Source organism: Equus asinus, chromosome 26, assembly GCF_041296235.1.
Source record: "Equus asinus isolate D_3611 breed Donkey chromosome 26, EquAss-T2T_v2, whole genome shotgun sequence".
Classification (NCBI taxonomy): domain Eukaryota; kingdom Metazoa; phylum Chordata; class Mammalia; order Perissodactyla; family Equidae; genus Equus; species Equus asinus.
Window position 1 is genome coordinate 32413137 of NC_091815.1, and position 21973 is coordinate 32435109.

At 39.0% G+C, this 21973-nt stretch overlaps 1 protein-coding gene across 4 annotated transcripts; it reads left to right on the plus strand.

Moving 5' to 3' along the window:
* Window positions 1-1913: 1913 nt before the first annotated feature.
* LOC106838230 (sulfotransferase 2A1-like) lies at window positions 1914-20782 on the plus strand. Of its 4 annotated transcripts, XR_011498536.1 has the most exons (7): window positions 1914-2098; window positions 3344-3552; window positions 5679-5805; window positions 12992-13104; window positions 14518-14698; window positions 16132-19263; window positions 19581-20782. XR_011498536.1 is itself a non-coding variant. In XM_070498901.1 (6 exons), exons 1-6 carry the CDS (start codon window positions 1963-1965, stop codon window positions 19691-19693), a joined length of 879 nt encoding a protein of 292 aa, XP_070355002.1. In that variant the 5' UTR covers window positions 1914-1962; the 3' UTR covers window positions 19694-20782. The 4 variants fall into 4 exon arrangements, 2 of the variants coding, with proteins under 2 accessions (XP_070355002.1, XP_014707665.3); XR_011498535.1 differs by having other exon boundaries at window positions 14518-19263; XM_070498901.1 differs by lacking the exon at window positions 16132-19263.
* Window positions 20783-21973: the final 1191 nt, after the last annotated feature.

The window sequence follows — 21973 nt, forward strand, 5'->3', positions numbered from 1 at the left end:
TTTTTCTTGTGTCCTGAGCCTAAAAGTGCCCCAACATCATGAAAGTAGGCCAAATAGAACAGCCCTTGACCAAGAAGAACCACCATTTGATATGTCTTTTCAGCACACCATGACTGATATAATTATGTAATTGTAATGGATATAACGAATTTTAAAATTAACCACCGACATGCATGCATGCGCCTCCCAGATGAATGAAAGGATGCAGATCAGATCTGGGATAGAGAGGCAGGATATTACTTATTTTCTTCATCCTTTCCTTTCTTCCTTTATTTCTTTCTTTCACCCACCTATCCATTTTTAGTCTACTATGTAAATTTAGTCTCTAGCATCAGAGATGCAGTTTTCCATGGGACTCAAGTCTCATAGGTGCATCCGTTATCACATTTTTCTGAGGAATATCATACCACATGGGATTGTTGTGATGATTCCATTTATATATGGAGTCCAATCATCAGCTTATCAATAATAATCTCATGGTAGTTCTTAACTATTATCTTTATTATATCTATCATTTGGGGGGCACCCTCCCTTTTGCTTGTTGCATGAACATGTGAAGCCGTGGCCCTTAGGGTCGTTCACTGGGTAAGAGAAGGTCTGGGCCCATGAAATAACAATTGGTGTTCTGAATTCTCCATGTGGTGGATGTGAGAATTCCCCCAGCCCAGTCCCTGAAACCTGAAAGTACTTAATAAATTCTCAGTGTATTAACGATTAATTGGTAAAGGAGAGCTGGATCCCGTATTCCAGTTTAGTTTAGTATGAATTCAATTCCACGTCTGTGTGAGTTTAAAGCACCAGAGAGAATGTTCAGTGCATATTTCCTAGGAACACAGATATTTCCTATATAACCACAGTAAAATTATAGAAATCGGGGAATTTAGAATTGATGCATATTATTATCTAAGCCACATTGCATATTCAAATGTGGCCAGTTGTCCCAATGATATACTGGTAGCATTTTTGTGGTTCAGGATCCACTCCAGGTTTAGTGTACACGCTCCTTTACTCTGGAACACAGCCTCACCTTTTCTTTCTTTTCATAACGATTTCACAACTGGAATAGCACCAGCCCACTATTTTGTAGAATGTCCTTCAATTGGAGTTTATACAATGTGCACGCACGAATGCATTCCGGCTCAGAGCTCATGTTTTAAATATGCCCACATGGAAACCGGGGAGAGTAAACGTAGGAGGGAAACCTGACAAATGTGACCTCAGCCAGGTGGTCGAGGTCAACATCAACAGTCACCGCCACATGGATAGTGAGTTCCCCTGAAGTGTTGTGATGATAATGGGGTTTTACCTCTGTTATCTTTCTCCAGAAACCCATAAGCCTAGTGTAATCATGAGAAAAGCATCCAGCAAACCCCAAAAGAGAGACTTCACCAAAATACCTGACCAGCGCTCCTCAAAACTGTCAAGGTCATTAAAAACAAGGAAATTCTGAGAAAGTGTCAAGACCCAGGGGAACCTAAGGTGACATGATGACTCAGTGTGATGTGGTGTCTGGATGGGATCCTGAACAGAGAAAGGACATTAGGGAAAAACTAAGGATTATAATAAATTCTGGACTATGGGAACTCTCTCTACCGTCTTTGCAATTTCTCTGTACACCTAAAACTGTTCTAAAAAATTAAAGCTTATGAAAAACATGTTTAAAATTTGCCACATTTCTACATTCTTGGGCTTGTTATTGAATTCCTGGTTCCCTATCATGAATTCAAACTATGATTACCCCAGAATGTTCTTGGAATGACTTCACGATTGCTCAACATCATCAACTTTGGAACCGTCTATCGATATCCCCTTCTCTTTATCAGCGAAAAGTTCCTCAACAAACTGGGAGAGATTAATAATTGTTTCAGCTTTAGTATAAAAGCTTGTCTCCCAGCAGCTGCCACAACCTCCAACAGCGGCTGCACCTGAAACTCTAACACCTAGAACAAAGACCTCATCACAATGTCAGACAGGTATATGTGGTTTGAAGGGGTACCTTTCCCTACCATGGATTTCACACCTGAACTCATGAGAGAAGCATGGGAGAGTTTTGTGTTTAAGGATGAAGATGTCTTGATACTGACTTACCCCAAATCAGGTAAGGAAGCTGGATCAGATACTGAGACAAGCTGTGGCCATGTCCCTCATTCACTCAGCAAAAGAATGGAATGCTTTCTATATGCCAGACAATGTGCGATGCTGTGTGGGAGTAGAGCTGGGCCCTGATGCCATTTACATTCAGAGAAAAGGCTTCAGCCAGGCAGTTACACAGTAAGATAAGTGTCCAGGGGGTTAATCTAAGGTCTGGGGGAACCCACAGGAGTGAAGCTTAAGACAGAGCCAGGTTTTTTTATGGAGAGAGAAGAAGGATAACCACTGAAGTCCTCATAGAAGAAATAGAAAAAAAGGTAATTTTGTGAGGTGATGGATATGTTAATTAGGTTTATCGTTGTCGTCATTTCACAATGTATACATACATCAAATCATCACATTGTGCACCTTAAATCTATAATTTTTCTTTGCTAGTCATACCTCAATAAAACTGGGGAGGAATGAATAAAAAAGCAACTATCTTAGCCAAAAAAAAAAACGTAGAAGAAATTGCATCTAAGTTGAGATGAAACAATGAACGCTAATCTATTTAGTGAAAAAGAATAGTTTCAGGTAAAGGGATCAGCATGGACAATGGTCAAGAACTGGAAAAGACCTGGCAAATTCAAGGGAAGGAAAGGATGTGGGTTGTACTTCTATGAGGTGAGAGGGCTAGAGGGACTGCAAACTGGGCCAAGACTGAGGCTGAAGACATTGGAAGTGTCCAGTGAAAAGCCAAGGGCAAGGGGAACAGGTTAAAAGGATTAAGCAAAGAGCCAAAAGGTGGAAGCAACCCAAATGCCCATTGACAGATGAATGGATAGACAAAATGTAGTGTATACACATAATAGAATAGTTTTCAACCTTAGAAAAGACTGAAGTTCTAACACACAAAACAACGTGGGTGAACTGTGAGGACATTGCGTTGAGTGAAATAAGCCCATCACAGAAGGACAAATATGGCATGATTTCACTTTGATGAAGTATCCAGAGTAATGAACTTATTAAATCAGAAAATGGAATGTTGGTTGCCAGGGAGTGGAGGGAGGGGAAAATGGAGAATTGTTGCTGAGTGGGGACAGAGGTTCAGTTTTGCAAAATGGTTGCACAACCACGTGAATTTACTTCACACTGCTGAACTGCGCACTTGAAAATGGTTAAGATGGTGCACTTTATGTTGTGTATGTTTTATCACAATTTTTTGAAAAGTCAGGTTAAAATGAGTGACCATCATTTTTCCTTCTTTATCCAGGAACAAACTGGTTGGTTGAAATTGTCTGCCTGATTTGCTCCAAGGGGGATCCCAAGTGGATCCAATCTGTGCCCATTTGGGACCGCTCACCCTGGGTAGAAACTGAGTATGGGTATAATTCACTAAAGGATAAGGAAGGCCCCCGCCTCATCAGCTCCCACCTCCCCATCCAGCTCATCCCCAAGTCTCTCTTCAATTCCAAGGCCAAGGTCAGTGTTCAATGGTCAAGATAAGTTGATGAATGCTTTCCAAACTCTAATGTGCCTGGGAATCCCCTGGAGATCTGGTTGAAAGGCAGTCTCATCCAGTGGATCTGGGGTGGGCCTGAGATTCTGCAGTGGGTGTTCCAGGGTCCATACTCGAGTACAACGCTGTAGACCCCTCCGCAGGTTATACCACCCAGATTTAAACCAGAGGCAAAGTGAAATGATAATGCCAGAATCTTAGAAAACCACGTTTTACACCCAACCAGAATTTATAACTGTGTTGTATACAAGATAACCCCACTCTGTGGCTCTAAAAATAATTAGCCAATCTTCATTAAGTAAATGCCTTCCACCACTTGGGTAGAAGCACCAGACATCGAGTTGCCCAGGTGGGAAGCAGCCCATTCATAAATCAATGCCTAAGTCCAGGGAGATTGTTGTGGCATCGTGTCTGGTTTTTCTAACCACTATGTCTCCCCATATACAACTAACTATTGAGCTCAGCAGCCACACGAACCTCTCATGGTGCCAACAGATGGTCCCCAGAAGGGACCATGGACATCCAGGAGCTAGCATATCTCAGACTGTTTTCAGAAACGTACTTTCCTGTAAGGTGCTCATTGGTTTGTGATTTTTTAGAAAAAAATATGCTTAAATTAGATTGTGAAGCTTAGGGGCCGGACCAGTGGCACAGTGGTTAAGTGGGCATGTTCTGCTTTGGCGGCCCGGGATTCACTGGTTTGGATCCCAGGTGTGGACATGGAACCACTGGGCAAGCCATGCTGTGGTGGCGTCCCACATATAAAGGAGAGGAAGATGGGCACAGATGTTAGTTCAGTGCTAGTCTTCCTCAGGAAAAAGAGAAGAATTGGCAGCAGATGTTAGATCAGTGCTAATCTTCCCTCCCCCCCCACCAAAAAAAAAAAAGAAAAGAAAAAGAAACAATAGATTGTGAAGCTTAGAATAATATTCTCCTTGGAAATTTCACAATGTGTTGCAGCACAATGAAGTTTTGTTTTTAACCCATCACTTCCCAAGCTTGCTTATAATACACTCATTTATCTGTGTCTTATTGGTGTTTGTCAAATCCCTGCATGGGGAAACTGAGGCCTAGAGAGAGCTGGGGCCCAGAATACTGTCACTAAGAAAGTTGGTGAAGAATCCAGAGTGTAAGTCAGATGTTCAAATGCCATGTGCTCTTCCATGTGTGTGTCCATGTCTGTGCACTAATTGTAAGTGTTAGCTTGTTCATCTTTACATATGTACACAACTGTGTTAACTCCTTGCAGGACATTTGTTCCTGCCAAAAATGTCCATAAAATATTTGGTCCATAAGACATTTAGTCCATGCCCAAAGGTCTGCACCATTTAGTCGTGTCCAAGACATCCATGAGCATATTTGGCCCATGCCCAATGCTTTTGGGCATAGACCAAATATCAAGGACCTTTGGGTGTGGGGACCCAATGTCTCCATGGACATTTTCAACAGGATCAGATATGACCAAATATCAAGCACTTTGTTGTGGACCCCATGTCTTATGGACACTTTGCATGGGACCAAATACCTTCTAATTGGGTAACTACCTTCCAGATCCAGATTTAGAACATTTCCACTCCCCCAGGAAATTCCCTCCTGCGTCTCTCGAATCAATGCCCGCCCACAGAAGTGACCACTCCCCTGACTTCTGACTCTATCGTTGAGTTTAGCTAGTTCCTGTACTTCATGAAAATAGACTTATACCCTAAGAAGGCCTGCTGTGTATCTAGGAATGTAGCTCAGTTTATTCATCGTCTCCTAGTAGTGATCTTTAAGCTGTGCTCCAGAAATATAAGAGCACTCACTTTTCAAAACCTTCACTGGCTTCCCGTTCTGAGTGGACTACGATATTCAAGACAGAAACGACAATGCTTTCCTCTTCCACTGTGATATTCTTAATATTACTCTAGTGACTGGTTCGTAGGAACTTAAAAACACACATTTGGTTAATGAATGCAGTAACCAATTTCTTAAAAGATTGCATTGATACTTAGGCATTTTCTAAGAATTCCTTTTTCCCCATTTTTATGAAGTTCAAGAAGGATGGGAAATGGCAGTATTATTTTTTTGTTATTCCATTTTTCTCTTTCAGGTGATTTATCTCATCAGAAATCCCAGAGATGTTCTCATTTCTGGTTATTTTTTCTGGCGTACTTCATATTTTGTGAAGAAAGCAGAGTCACTGAAAGAGTATTTTGAATGGTTCATCAAAGGAAATGGTGAGTGAATGTAAAATATGGAATATGGGAGGTTGTCAGAGGCCTTTATCAGACCCCATCTTACACCCGACCTGAGATCTCTACAGCTGGGCATCCTGGGGCTACAAGGCTATGTCACCATTGGAACTTCAAATTTTCAAAGTCCACCTTCTCTCCCATAGAGCAGCAGAACCCCAGCCATCCTTGCAGCTTGCCCCGTCATAAACCATCCTAGGTATGTTGTGAGTCTCCACGCCTGTCTAATACCAACAGAGAGCAGCTGTATTCTTCTCCTCTCTCCTAATTTGTGACTTTCTGAAATACAGCTTTTCACTGCCTTTCTGGGCAACACAATCTTCACTTTCTACCATTTTTTAGATGCATCTTTCTACAACTGCCTTAATCCTCTTGTCCAATCTATCTCAAAAATGTATGCATTTAGACTGGCCCTGTGGCCTAGTGGTTAGGTTTGGCATGCTCTGCTTCAGGTTCCAGAAACAGACCTACACCCATCATTGACAGCCGTGCTGTGGCGGTGACCACATACAAAATAGAGGAAGATTGGCACAGGTGTTAGCTCAGGGAGAATCTTCCTCAATGAAAAAGAGGAAGATTGGCAACAAATGTTAGCTCAGGGCAAAACAAACAAACAAACAAAAAAACCCAACAGTATACTTTATCCTAAAATCTCTATAGTGTTATTTATGCAGAATTTCTAGACTTTCTCAGATGCCTGAAATTTTGCAATTTTCTGCAAAACTATTTGATGAGTCCCTTATCTCAGCTATGATATGTCTCCTTAGTTTCAGCCGTGTTTCTCTGACAGCGCACAGATATCTTCACTGGAGAGAGGCATAGATACCTCTAGTTCAGTATGTTCAAAACTGAACACATTTCCCCCATATTCCACACTGTTCCCACTGCAGGTTGATCTTAGGAAATAAATAAAACCACCCCTCACTCAGCATCAGTAGGATTCTGTCCTCTTGCAAGTGTCTCCTGTTTTCCATCCCACTCCCCCATGCCCCTCACCACTTTCCTTTATCTATTTCTTATCCCAGTCCCACGACCTTGATTATTACCTTCCTTCTCATCGCTGCTGAAACGTCTCTGCATTTCTGGAAGTCTTCCTCTTCAATACTATACATAAGAGCATCCTTCCCAGTATCTATTATCTTCTCTCTTTTTGTTCTTAGTACTCATCACCAATGAGTATCTAGTCTATTACTTTTTTTATTGCGTGCTTCTCCCAACTAAAATGTGAGCTCTTTGATTTCTTCCTTCTTGACCTAAGGTTCTAGAGTGGTGCTTGCCATATAGTAATCAGCTGATACGCCTGTGTTAAATAATGAATATTTATTTGCCACCCCTTCCCTTGGTGGTTGATTGAGCAAACCCGCTGTTACTTCTCACCTAGATTCACATAACAGACTCCATACTGGTGTCCACACCTCGTGTTCTTTGGCCCTTCTGGGCTATGTTGCAATCATCTGTTAGATATTGAACAGTTCACATTTCCTGAATTGTTTGCCCTTGGTATAAAGGCCAATCTTCAAGCACACAGCGGTTGTCTTTCTTGTGGAGCTGATCCTGGCTGAACTCTTCCCTCTTGTCTCCTCGTGTCCTTCAGGTTACTCTTTCAGAAAAAAAGGCAACAGTGAAATCCTAGGGTGGAAGCCCAGACACAAAGAGAACAATTCCCTCACTGATGTTGTATTTGATCTTACCATTTGGTGCATAAATTAGTCCGAATTGTGTTTTGACTGTTACCAGGAATCCAGGAAGGTCCAACCAATAGTGGTGGGTGATGAAGCCGTATCCTGTAAACCTCGCCACTGTCTCAATATCTTACTTTCTGTCATTTAAAACTCACACACGGGCCTCTTTCTTATCCAGTCAAGAAGCACTAACACCAGAATCTCTATTGATATCAACTAATCTCAATATCCTGAGTTGCATGCAGCCCTGTAGAAGGTTGATCCAAAACCATTCCCCTAAACCAATGAAGAAACCCTGGGAATTTAAGTCTCAGGAAATATTGTCCTTAGACCCAGGCAACAGGAGTCTCTGCTCTGGACGCTGGGATAGAGCAGAGCTCTGGATCATACATGAAGCAAAGGCTTAGGGGATCTCTGCTCTGGACACACTTCCTCCCCAGCAGGTAAAGAGTCTATAGGATTCCTGGAGTTTGCGACCCTGTCATCCCCCATGCTCTGGGAACCTTGAGCCCTAGAATGTCCTCTGCAAAATGCCTAAAGCATGCTTTCATGGCCTATGTGGTCCACTTCCCTACGTCCTACCTGCCAAGGCAGACTATACCAGCACCATGAGTACTACTAGATTAGGCTCAGCCAAGGGGAGAAGCAAAATGAATGACCATAATTGCTCCTTGCAAGCATCGCTGAAGCCATTAGGTTTTTGGTCATTACTTTCCCAACACTTTGAATGCCCAAAGTTGGAAATTAAATTAGATGTTTCAGCTTCTATTCAGAATAATGCTTCTCTGGTGCTCATGTGCGTGACTTTCTTTCTGGTTTATATATCTGAGCATAGAACTTCTAAGGCATAGCAAATATGAATTTTCAATTTAAAAAAATAATATCAAACTATTTTCCAGAGTAGTTGTATCAATTTATATTCCCAGAAATAGCATATGAGAGTTCCTGTTACTCCGTATGCTCAGTGACATTCATTATTGTCAGCATTTTTGTGATGGTCATTATAGGAATTTTACAGTGTAATTAGTGGAGAATTGGCATATTTTACTTTATCTCCTCACTTATAGACATTGTTTATCCCTCCTTTTATCTGAAGCTCTTTTAATGTCTATGTGATCTTTTATAATATTTTTCTGCAAAGAGCTTGCAACTCTTTTTTAGATGTATGTCATTTCTTCTAGATTAATGACATCTTAAAATTACATCTTCCAGTAGTTTGTGCCTGATTTGGGGATGGAACTGATTTTGAGTATTGATTGGGTATTCACCAATCTGAATGAACTGTCTTCTTAATTCTCTTTGTTTCCCTGTAGGTTCTCCTTGATTTTCCATGAAGTATAAACATAACCTTTAAGTAATGACTGTAATCTCCATTCTAATACACATATGTTGTCCTTATATTTTCCTGTGTTATCTCATTGGCCAGGGCTCTGGGACAGTGTTGGATAGAAGTGATGATAGTGTTAATACATGCCTTGTTCTTAATTTTAAAGATAATTACTAAAAAAGGTTATATTTTAACTTTATTGGTAAATATAATTTATATATTTAAAACTGGTTATTTGATATACCTATATATTGTTTAGTGATTACAAAGATCAAGATAATTGACACATCCATCACATCACGTAGTTAAATCTTTGCATTTTTGTGTAGTGAGACAGCTTAAATCTATTCTCAGCAACTTACAAGTACAAAATACTAAATATTACCTATAGTTACCATACTACACATGGGATTATCAGAAATTCTTCTCCTTATAACTGAAAATATAACTGACTAGGATAGTATATATACATATACCATTAACCATTCATCCATCAAAGGACATTTAGGTTGTTTCCGTATGTTAATTACTGGAAATGCAGAACAATGCTGACATGAACATGGATCTGCAGATATCGCTTCAAGATACTGATTTCAATCCTCCAGATGTATACCCAGGAGTGGGATTCCAGGATCAATGGTACTGCTATTTCCAAATTTTGGAGGACCCTCATCCTGTTTTCCTAATGGCTGTACCAAGTTACATTCTCACCAGCAGTATATAAAGGAGTCCCATTTCTCCACATCCTCACCAATGTTTATTTATTATCTTTTTGATAATAGCCATCCTAACAAGTGTGACGTGAAATCTCACTGTGGTTTAGATCTGCCTTTCCTTGATAGTTAGTGACATTGAGCACATTTTTATACACATACGGGCCATTTGTGTGTCTTCTTTGGAACAATATCTAATCAGATCCTTGCCCATTTTTTAATTGGTCTGTTTGATTTTTGCTATTGCGTTGTATGAGTTCTCCATATTTGGAAGATTAACTTCTTATCAGACATATGATTTGCAACTATTTTTTCACATCCCGTAGGTTGCCTTTTCAAGTGGCTGATTGTTTCCAGTGCTGTCAGAAGCTTTTTAATTTTATGTCGTCGCTCTTGTTTATTTTAGCTTTTGTTGCCTGTGCTTTTGGTGTCTTAGCCAAGAAATCATTGCCAATCCAATGTCAAGGGTCTTTGCCCTGTGTTTTCTGCTAGGAGTTTTATGGTTTTAGGTCTTTTGTTTCAGTCTTTGATCCATTTCAAGTTAATTATTGTGAGTGGGATAAAATAAAGGTCTGTTTTCCTTCTTTTTCATGTGGATATTCAGTTTTCCCAACACCATTTATTGAAGAAACTATTCTTTCCTCATTGTGTGTTCTTAGTGCCCTCATCAAAAATTAGTTGACCATATATGTGTGGGTTTACATCTGGACTCTCTATTCTGTTCTGCTGGTCTATGTGCCTGTTTTGATGCCAGTACCATGCTGTTTTGATTACTATAGCTTTGTAATAATGCTTCAAATCAGGGAGTGTGATGCCGCCAGCTTTGTTCTTCTTTCTCGAGGTTGCTTGTCTATTTGGGGTCTTCATGGTTTCATACAAATTTTAGGAAATTTTCTACTTCTGAAAGGATGCCATTACAATTTTGATAAGAATTTAATTGAATCTGTAGATTACTTTGGATGTAATAGACATTTCACAATATTACACTTCCAACCCAAGAACACAGGCTATCTTTCCATTAATGTGTCTTCTCGATTTCCTTCTTCAATGTCTTACAGTTTTCAGTATGTAAGTCTTTCACCTCCTTGGTTAAGTCTATTCCAAAGTATTTTATTCTTTTTGATGCGATTGTAAATGGAATTGCTTTCTTAATTTCTCTTTCAAATGCTTCATTTTTAGTGAATAGAAACACAACTGTTTTCTATAAGCTGATTTTGTTTCTTGGAACTCTACTAAGTTCTATTATTAGTTCTACCAGGTTTTGGGGAGAGTTTTTAGGATTTTTTTTTATATATACCAGATCATGTCATCTGAAAATAAATTTAATTTTCCTTCTTCCTTTCTGATTCAGATTTTTTTGTTGCCTAATTATTGTGGTTAGGACTTCTAAAGTCATATTGGATGGAAATGGTGAGGGGACATCCTTGTCTTTCTCCTGGTCTTAGAGGAAATTCTTTTAACTTTTCACATTGACTATAGTATTCGCTGTGGACTTCTCCTATTTGACCTTTATGATGATGAGGAACATTCCTTTTATACCTGATTTGTTGAGATCTTTTATTATGAAAATGTTGAATTTTGTCAAATGCTCTTTATGTATCTACTGAAGTTCTCATACAATTTTTATCCTTGTTCTGTTAATGTGGTGTATCACATTAATGATTTGCATGTATTGAAACATCCTTGCATCCCATGGTGTATGATCATTCTAATGTGCTGTTAAATTCTGCTTGCTAATATTTTAATAAGGATTTTTGCATCTATATTCATCAGGAATAATGATCTGCTCTTTTCTTTTCTTATAGTGTCCTTCTCTGGCTTTGGCAGCACAGTAATGCTGGCCTCATAAAATGAGTTTGGGAGTGTTCTCCCTCTTCAGTTTTATCGAAGTTAGAGGGAATGGGTTTTAATTCTTTTTAAAATATTTGCTAGAATTTACCAGGAAACCATGTGATCCTGGGTTTTTCTTTGTTGGAAGATTTTTGATTTCTGGTTCAATCTCATGACTTGTTATTGGACTATTCAGATTTTCTGTTTCTTCATGATTCAGTCTTGGTAGGTTGTATGTTTATAGGAATTTATCCATTTCTTCTATGTTACCCAATCCTTCATAGTAGCCTTTTATGATCCTTTGTATTTCTGTGATAACAGTGGTAATGGTTCTCCTTTCATCTTTTATTTATTTGAGTCTGTTCTGTTTTTTTCCTATTCTACCTAAAGGTTTGTCAATTTTGTTTATCTTTTTAAAAAGCGAGGTCTTACTTTTGTTAATCTATTCTATTGTTTTCTTGTCTCTGTTTCATTTTTTTCCTGCTCTGATCTTTGTTATTTTCTCCCTTCTGCTAAATTTGAGCTTAGTTTCTTCTTCTCTTTCTAGTTCTTTGAGCTGTGAAGTTAAATTTTTTTGTTTGAAATCTCTTGTTTTTTCCTTAACACTGGTGTTTATAGCTATAAAAGTCCCTCTTAGAACTGCTTTTGCTGCATCCCATAAGTTTTGATGTGTTGTGCTTCCATTTTTCTTTGCTTTATGGCATTTTCTAATTTCCCCTTTGATTCATTGGTTTTCCTTTCTCCTGTGTTTACTTTTTTTATTCATAAAGTATAACTTCGACTAGATCTCTCATTACAAAAGTGGTAAATTACCTCATTATTTTGCCTGAAAACGTCTTTCTTTGAAATTCATTCTTGAAATATGCTATAACTAAGTAGAATCCTCAGTTGATAATTAATTTTCCACCAGTTTTTGGAGTTAAGAATGGCTCAGGCATGGTAGATAGACATTGCAAATTATAAAATAGTTAGTATGTGGAGGATAGAGTGAGAAGACTGGTCTCACTAGAATATAATGTAACATATAGAAAAAAGCAGTTTTCAAGGAAACATGCCTGAGAATTTCCTGAATTGATGAAATATCAGTTTAAAGAGTCACAATTAGCCTCACAAAGAATTATTACAAATAAATCTTTGCCTAGTCTCTAGGAAAGTTGTACTAGAAAAAAGGAAAGAAAATCTGAAATCAGAGGAAAGACAGATGATATCCAATGGAACAATAATTACGATAGCAACATGAAGGGAAGAAGACAGAAAAATAACTTCAAGGGCTGTGGAAAAGACATATCAAGCAAAAATTCTACACACGGAACAGATTAGAGGCAGCAAGAATACCATTCTTAAGGCCACATAGCTCTCTAGATAGGATCTTCTTAGAGACCCTTGAAAACTGGTACAGAGCCTGCTCCAAAGGAACAAGGCTCATTACAGGGTAAATGCATGATGTTGGATAATAGTTTTCCATCTTTACTCTCATTCATTCAGCAAACAGTTAGGACAGGCCTAAATGTGCCAGATATTGTGCTATTAACTGTGCCCGAAAGAGTGAACATAATAGGTGGATTTTTGCTTTCATAGAGTTTGTAAACACCTCTTCTGTCTACCTCCCCAATATGTAGTGCCATTTGGATCCTGGTTTGACCACATTCATGGCTGGATGTCCATGAAAGGGAAGGAGAACTTCCTGATACTGAGTTATGAAGAGCTGAAATGGGTAACAATGGTCCTTATGGTTAGCACATAACCTCTCACCATCATCTTCACTCCTATAACTTCCCTCCATTCCTCTGCATCTCTATTCCACCTTCTCAGTCAAAGTTTAGAGTTGTGTAGGGTCATCAGGAATGAGAATAGCTCCCTGTCTTCATTGCCCTACATCTGGTTGACACTGCCCAAGCTCCATGCCCTTTCTCCATGTGTTCATCTTGTTTCTTCTTACAACATTTAAAGGTGTTTTTTAATAAGTACAATTGCATTTGCTCACACTGGGAATGGTTCTAAAATTTCTAGGAGTAGGACACATGATGCTGCTGATAACCTAGGGTGGGAGGGAGTGAGGAAGAAGATGGGACTAAAAGAAAAAAGTCAAGTTCCAGAGGTGTGTCCAACTGCCTGAAATCGCAGATTGACTGATAGAAGAAAGATAAAGTCAGGAAATCAGTCTGTGTAATTATTCTCACAGGCGAAGTCTAGACTGAACAGTGATGGGCAGGAGAAGTGGTCAGTTGATGCTCTAAGCCAGGAAGGAGAATTAAACCATTGGAAGAAGAACTTGGCCTATTAATGGTATCCCAGAGAATAGAAGAAATAATGTAAATGCAAGCTTTTCCCTTTGAGAAACAAATCATTTCCCATCCTCTTCCTCTGTCCAATTCTCTGTGACCCCCACATGAATTTCAGCTTTTACAAAGAAGCCTTTTGTAATAAGTTTTACTCCCTCAGGTACATTACCTTCCTGTGATTATGCTTTCAAGCCACAAAATCAACTTGTATTGGAGCAATTTCTACAGTTGTGTGTCTTCTGCTTAGATCCTTATGGGGGCTCATGGGATAAAGAAACATTTTAAAGCATTACAGCTCTATGAGGAAAGTCTACAATACAAAGCAAAGTTTTTCTGGTTTAAGTCATTGTTTTTGGTAATCTCCCAGGATCATGAGTCAAGTACTAATTACTGAGATGATGTAGAAGAAGATATTGTGAAAATCTGTGTGTTATTCAAATCTTAATTATGTAAAACAACGTGAATCAATGGCACGGCCAGGATTTGAAGTCAATCTCTTGGATCTTTGTCAAGTTCTCCCTCAATCTCTCCTCAATCAATCCTCATCATAATTGTCTAGAAGCCTTCCTACAAGTCTCTTTAGAAAACCCAGGCCCTGTATTTTGTGTTAAGGGATCCTGAACTCAATTCTACTGGGAAATCCATATGGATCTGGCACCTTTGTATCCTTGGTGCTCCTTCCTCTTTACGTTTGCCCTTCCTTCCTCCTAGTCACAACCAATCAAGCGCTTCTTGCTTCTCATGTTGTTCTTCTCTTCCTCCCTCCTCTCCTCCTTCTCCTCACATTGTTGTTTCCTCATTCTCACCTCCTTACCTATGTTCTTTCTGTTTCATATCCTCTCTCTTGTTTTTTCTTCTTCTAGGACACAAGAAGCACTGTAGACAAGATCTGCCAATTCCTAGGCAGGAAATTAGGACCAGAAGAAATGAACTCACTCCTCAAGAATAGCTCCTTTCAGGTCATGAAAGAAAACAACATGTCCAATTTGTCCCTCCTTCGTGGTCAGTTTTTTGATGAGAAGAATGGAATACTACTGAGAAAAGGTAAAAGAAACTGCTCTGCCTTCAAAATATATCGGGATACGTGGAGGACATACTGGTGATAACAGCAGGGCACTAACAGGACTGGGGAGTGTTTGAATTCATCAAGTCTAGTTCCTCATCATCCAGAGAGGTTCTCAGGTGCCATTATCAAGAAGCCTCTTTCCACGGTGTCGATATGGGCTTCAGGCACTTGGAGGACGTTGACTAGGCTGCAGTGGTCATCTGACTTTTGAGAGGTCATTCAGATTCTCTCTCCTCAGAATTTGACATGGGGAATATTCATTCCACAAACACTGACCAGGCTAAGTCACTACTCCTGCCAACTTGCCAGCTGGGATTGACCTGAGAAGTGAGGACAGTTTTGGAGATGGTCATGTTGGTGTTACCGCACTGGTGATTTAGCATAGAGAACTATCCTGAATAAGGAAATGTGGAAAGAATGAGTTAATCGAGAAAAGGAGAGTGTTACCGAACCTGAAGTGAGTTCGCTCACCCGTTGCGCAGCAAGCCAATCTCTGACGCCGGGTTTGGTGGAAGAAAGTAGGAACTTTATTTTTGCACAGCGCTGAGCAAGGAGAGAGGGCAGCTAACGCTGAAATCCCAAACTCCCCGAAAAGCTAAAAGGAAGGGTTTTTATTTGGGGTTTCAGGTAGGGGAGGGGGAGCATATGGCCTTGCTGGTCGGAGCTTTCCCACCAGCCTGTCTTTGGCCTTAAGACACTTGCAGAGAGGAGGGAGCTCACGACCTTGCTGGTCAGCAGCTTTCCCACCAGCCCGTATCTCTTTGCGGGAGGAGATAGTCCAGGTGCTTGTTCTTGATGGTGTCTGTCTCCATGGAGGATAGTGGATTCTGGAGCCAGGAAGCCAGAGAGTAAGCAGGGAGTGAGTGTTTTGGTTTTAACCCCATATATGCTTGGTTTAATGTGGGGAAACTGATATCAGGGTCAATATCAAGAGGAGAGATTTCTCACTTAGCTGAGAGCCTGTCTTGCTATCAGACAATATCAGACCCTCTGTGAGGAAAGATTGATGGTGTCCTTATCCTTGGGCGCAAGATGAGTGAAGAGTGTCTACTGCATGGAATAGGAGCTTAATTTCCCAGAACTCCATAGTTCAAATACATCCAGGATGATGATTCATGGATGGAAGAAATTAAATGATTCAAAAGACCTCGATCAGAAGGCAGCTGCCACCCAGGGCAGGGGGAGTGGTTGCGCTCACCACCCCAGTAGGCCAGAAGGTCAGACCATTAAGACCAAGAAGCTCATTCTTGATTCTTAAAATCTCTTGGAAGTTGTCCTGCTAGAGTTTGGATTTGCTTGGTACCTGTGATCTCTTTCTCCTCTCTGAGTTCTCTCTATTGGAATTGGAATATTTATCCTATGCCTTTCCTACCATTGTATTTTGGAAGCAGGTAATTTGTTTGTTTCCCAGGTTCACAACTGGAGATGAATCTTGCCTCAGGATGATCCCTACCTCGATTCTGACCCATGCATTATTTACATTATATTTTGCTGACTTTTGGACTTAAAGTTGACATTGGAATGAGTTTAGACTCCGGGCAGTTGGGACAGGTGGATGTATTTTTAATGTGAAAAAGACATGAATTGGGGGTGGGGGGGCAAAAGAAGAAGTATTATAGCCTGAATTATGTCTCCTCAAAACTCACATGTTGATTTCCTAACGCCTAGTACCTCAGAATGTAACTGTATTTGGGAATAAGGTCTTTAACGAGGTAATTAAGTCAAAATGAGGCTTATAGGTTCCTCCTAATCCATAAGACTGGTGTCTTTGTAAGAAGAGAAAATTGGGACACAGGAACATGCTCACACAAAGAGAAGATCCTGTGAAGACAGCCATCTACATGCCAAGGAGAGGAGCCTGCAGAAGACACCAACCCTGCTGACACCTGGGTCCTGGACTTCTAAGCTCCAGATTGTGAGAAGATACATTTCTGTCATTTAAAAAATAATACCTCTAGCAATCCCCGTCTTTGACACTTTACTAAACTTGAAGTAAATTGGGTACCTAGCATAGAGAGATTGTCTATTCGTGGATTTCCTTTTATGCATCAGGGTTTGGCAGATTTTAAATTTTATATTTCTGTACAATTCTTGTGAGAAATGGCTAAAAGGACAAAAGATGGTTGCTTAAGAGAGAAAGGCAATGGGAATTAACAACTAGACTTTTGGTAGGGATAAAATAGAGTGGATGCAATCAAATTTGGGGCGTCTAATTCAATGAGTACACCTTTCATTTCTTTTTATCTAGGATGACTCCTCCAGAAGGCAATCATATAGGATTTTAACCTTTCCCAATTACTCATGGATTTCTTATATACTATAGAGAGTTGGGAGGGATCGATACAATAATGATAAGAACAGTTAAAGCTACAGTGTGATTATTATTGCTGAGCTGGTGGTCTGACTCCACGTGTAGCTTGTAATTGAATCATCATGACAATCTCATGAGGGATTATTTTCCTCAGAAAAAGATGATAACTGATGCAGCTAGTAAGACACAAGTCCCTCTGATAGCCGATCTCTGACACTGGAGACTAAGCATAACCATCATGGTTTAGGTCTTCGATATTCTAGGACTGAGTAAACTAAGAATGGTTGAGTGGGTGAAAGAAAGAAAAAGAAAGCAAGAAATAAAGGGATGAAAAGGGATAATATCCTGCTTCTCTGTTCCACATCTGATCTGTGTCCTTTCTTTCATCTGAAAGGCTCCTACAGGTCAAAGATTAATTTTAAAATTACTTATATCAATTATAATTCAATAATTTGTTATGTAAATTATGATGGAATGAAAAGCCCTATCAAATGTTGGCTGTTTTTGGTCAAAGGCTGTTCTGTTCCACCTACTTTCATGACGTTTGTGGGCACTTCTATGCTCAGGACGCAAGAAAAAGACTTTTATTTTCCCTCAAGGGCTATACTTAGGAGAGTCCTGGATGTTGAAGTCTCCATTAGTGGTGACCCATCTGATTTTCAGATAAGGGTAATAGTTTTCCCTAATTGACCGCAATTATTATTATCCTTGATGATTTTATTCTAAAGGATGATGCTTGGCATGGATTACGTGTTCTATGACTTTTGTTGAATAAACAGACAGAAGAATTAATTTAAAAATATGATGATTAATGAAATGTGGTATAAAGTGTAATAGTCAATGAGCTGGTGGCACTTTGGCCTCCCTCTGTTGTCAACATCGCCCAGTCTGTGTTGCTTGGTTGCAGCAGCTTCAGAAAGCTAACAGAGAATCGTTTGGGGAGATTTTTAAGAGGCAAGGACTAAGGAGAGATGTAAACAGAAATTAACATCCAAAAGATTTCTAGGATTTTGAAAACTAGTATGATTTAGAATTTGAAGCCCCTTCATAGAAACATTCAATTCTCTCATCTGGACTGATGTTTGATAGGGGGCCGCCATATTGAATTTACATAGACTCTGTTGCCTCAAGAACTCTTTCTGGCTTTCTAAAGTCAGATGTGTTATGGTTGATACAGGAGCCAAAAAAATCAATAATGATAAAACTGATTCTAACTGTGAAGATAATGATGAGCATGAGAGTAGCAGTGGATGTCTATAGAGTACCAATTATTTATTGAACATTCTTTGATATCACTTCTATGTGTATAAGAGTATATAATTTATATTTTTAGATATTATTTTATATATAATTATGTATTATTTTCTTAGATAATATTAATTAATGTATTAATTTGTTTAATATAGTAATGTAATACATAAAGTGTTAATTTATATGACACGGAAATAATAATATAATTGTATCATTAAGAGGATGGCTTCTAGTGATAAAATCTTTGGCTTTAAATTCACATCCTTCACTTTCTGACTGTGTAACTCTCCAAGTCTTTTTTTCCTCATCTGTAAAATGAAAATAATAATAGTACCTTCTTCATCATTTTATTCATCTTTTCAACAAATATTTGAGTACATACTATGTGTCTATGACTCTTTGAAACACTGAGTCTTTGGCAATTTAAAAAGAAAAAGCTGGGACTTTCTTAAACTTACACGTATTGGAGATACATCAGACACACACAGAGGACATACATACATCAAATCATACATGATAAGTGTTATGAAGTAAAATACAGCAAGGATGCGGCTTACGGTTTTAAACTGGGCGGTGGGAGAGAACCTCACTGAGAAGATACACTGGAGCAAAGACATCAAAAAAGCAAACCAGGAAGACACGGATGTGTGTGAGAGAACAGCCTTCGAGGAAGAAGGGGCAGGGAATGCACACAGCCTGAGGAGGGGTAACGTCTGAAGCAGAATCAGAAGACTCACTGTGAGTGAGCAAGTGGGTGGTCACAGGAGACGGAGTCAGAGAAATGACAGGGACCAAACCACCTGAAGCTGTAAGAACTTTCACTGAGTGAAACCAGAAGTCCTCGGAGAACTTCAGCTGGAAGGGACATGAACATGATCTAGCTTCTCAAGGAATCAAGATGGCTGCCATGCTGAGATTAACTTATAATGGAGAAGGATGGAGAACAGAGAGACTAGCCATACGTCTAATACGATAATCCAGGTGAGACAAGGTTTTGGCTTGGGCCAAGGTGGTAGAAATAGAGGTGGTGAGAATTGGCTGGATTCTGGATGTATCAGAGGCACAGGATTGCTGATGATTGTATACAGGATGTGCTGGGAGAGAGGAGGATAGAGAAAACCTTTCTGAGGCAGGTGGAAGTGTAAATGGGTATGATTGGCAGGGAGTATAAAGGTCCACCGATGAGCCATTAGTCATTCTGCTCTGTTAGCTACAATTTCCGTGGCAAGTGGAGGAGATGTGTTGGGACCTGCGACTTACCCCCAGATCTGATCTGTGTCTCTATTTCATGTTTGTAGGCATTACTGGAGACTGGAAAAATCACATCACGGTGGCCCAAGCTGAAGCCTTTGATAAAATATTCCAGGAGAAGATGGCAGATCTTCCTCGAGAGTTGTTCCCATGGGAATAATGTTCAAAACCTTCTGGATCTTACATGAATCTTGATATTTGTTTCCTGTGTTTGTACATATGCACGACTGGAGGTAATTGCATAAAACCTGTATTTCATCCTGGAGCTTTGAATTATCTAGTCCTTGCATCTTTGAGTTCTTGATTATTAAAAATTACCAAGGTACCCTTAATTCACTTTGAGGCATCCAGCTCTTAAAAAAGATTTTTGTGTAACATTTCATACCTACAGAATGATACAGAAATAATATAAGTACTACCCAAAATTATGTCAAAAATTTTTAATAAAATTGAGCAGCAATTCAGGCTCCTTTTTCTCAATTACCTGTACCTCACAATTTGTTAAGATTTTGACCTTAATTTATGTTTCCCAAAGTAGTATTATTCTCCCAATATGTGGTGTTTGACCATAAACAATATATAGTATTTATGGAGGCTTTCAAAACTTAGAAAAATGGCTTACTGTATAACGCATTCATCAGCTTACATTTCCACTCAGTATTTTCTGTTTGGCTTTCATCCATGTTGATTATATAATTAGTTCAGTATTTATTATTGAGACTTGTAACATAATTCTGTGACCAATTCTCCTGTGGATGAACTTGGATTTCTCCCCACCAGTTTCCCCCTATTTGAGTGACTGCCTTGCCCTAACATATGATCTACCCTGGAAAATATTCCAGGTGCATTTGAGAAGAATTTGCATTCTGCTGCTTTTGGATGCAATATTCTGTGAATATCTGTTAAGTCCACCTGCTTTAATATGTAGTGTAATTCCAATGTTTCCTTGCTGATTTTCTGCCAGGTCGACCTATCCATTGTTGAAAGTGAAATATTGAAATTTCCTCTTCTTATTGTTTTATTATTTCTCCCTTTGGCTATGTTAACATCTGCTTGATATATTTAGTTGCTCCTGTGTTGGGTGCATAAACATTTACAAATGTTAGATCTTGTTGGACTGATCCCATTATCATTATATAGGGACCTTCTTTGACTCTTACTACAGTCTGTCTTAAAGCTGTTTTGCTGATAAGTATAATTACTCCTGCTTTCTTTTGATTTCCATTTGAATAAAATAAAGTCTTAATAATTTAACAATATTTAAATCACATACAGCAGCTTTTCTGAACACAATAGTATGAAAGTGAAGTCATCTACAAGAAAAAAACTAGAAAGTTTACAAACATGTGGAGATTAAACATGGTACTGAATACCCTGTGGGTCAAAGAAGAAATCAAAAGGGAAACAAAAAATTTCTATAGACAGTGATACATCACAGCGACAAAATGAAGGATAAAAATCATATGCTCATCTCCATAGATGCAGAAAAAGCATTTGACAAAATTCAAAATCGATTCATGATAAAAACACTCAACAAACTGTGTACAGATGGCACGTAGTTCAACATAATAAAGGCCATTTATGACAATCCCACAGCTAACATCATATTCAATGGTGAAAAGCTCAAACATTTCCTCTAAGATCAGGAACAAGACAAAGATGCTCAAACTCACCACTTTTATTCAACATAGTGCTGGAAGTCCTAGCCGTGGAAATCCAAGATGAAAAAGAAATAAAAGGCAACCAAACTGGAAAGGAAGGAGTAAAACTGTCTTTATTTGCAGATGACATGATACTATATACAGAAACCCCTAAAACTCAACCAAAAAAACTGTTAGAACTAATCAACAAATTCAGGAAAGTTGCAGGATATAAAAACAACACACAAAAGTCAGTTGCATTTCTATACATTAACAATGAGCTGTCAGAAAGAGAAATTAAGAGAACAATCACTTTTATAATTTCTCTAAAAGAATAAAATACCTAGGAATAAATTTAACCAAGGTGGTGAAGGTTCTGTACACTGAAAGCTGTAACACATCGATGAAATGAACTTGAAGACACAAATGAATGGAAACATAGCCCATGCTCCCAGATTGGAAGAATTAACATTGTTAAAATGTCCATACTACCCAAAGCCACCTACAGATTCAATACAATCCATACCAAAATTCTAATGGTATTTTTTACAGAAATAGGAAAAATTCTAAAATTCTTTGGTATCTCAAAAGACCCTAAGTAGCCAAAGCAATCTTGAGTTAGAAGAACAAACCTAGAGGTATCATACTTCCTGATTTCAAACTATATTACGAACCTGTAGTAATCAAAATAGTACGATACTGGCATAGAACCACACACATTGTATCTATGGAACAGAATAGAGGGCCCAGAAATAAACTCGAGCATCATGACCAGTTAAATTATGACACAGGAGTCAAGA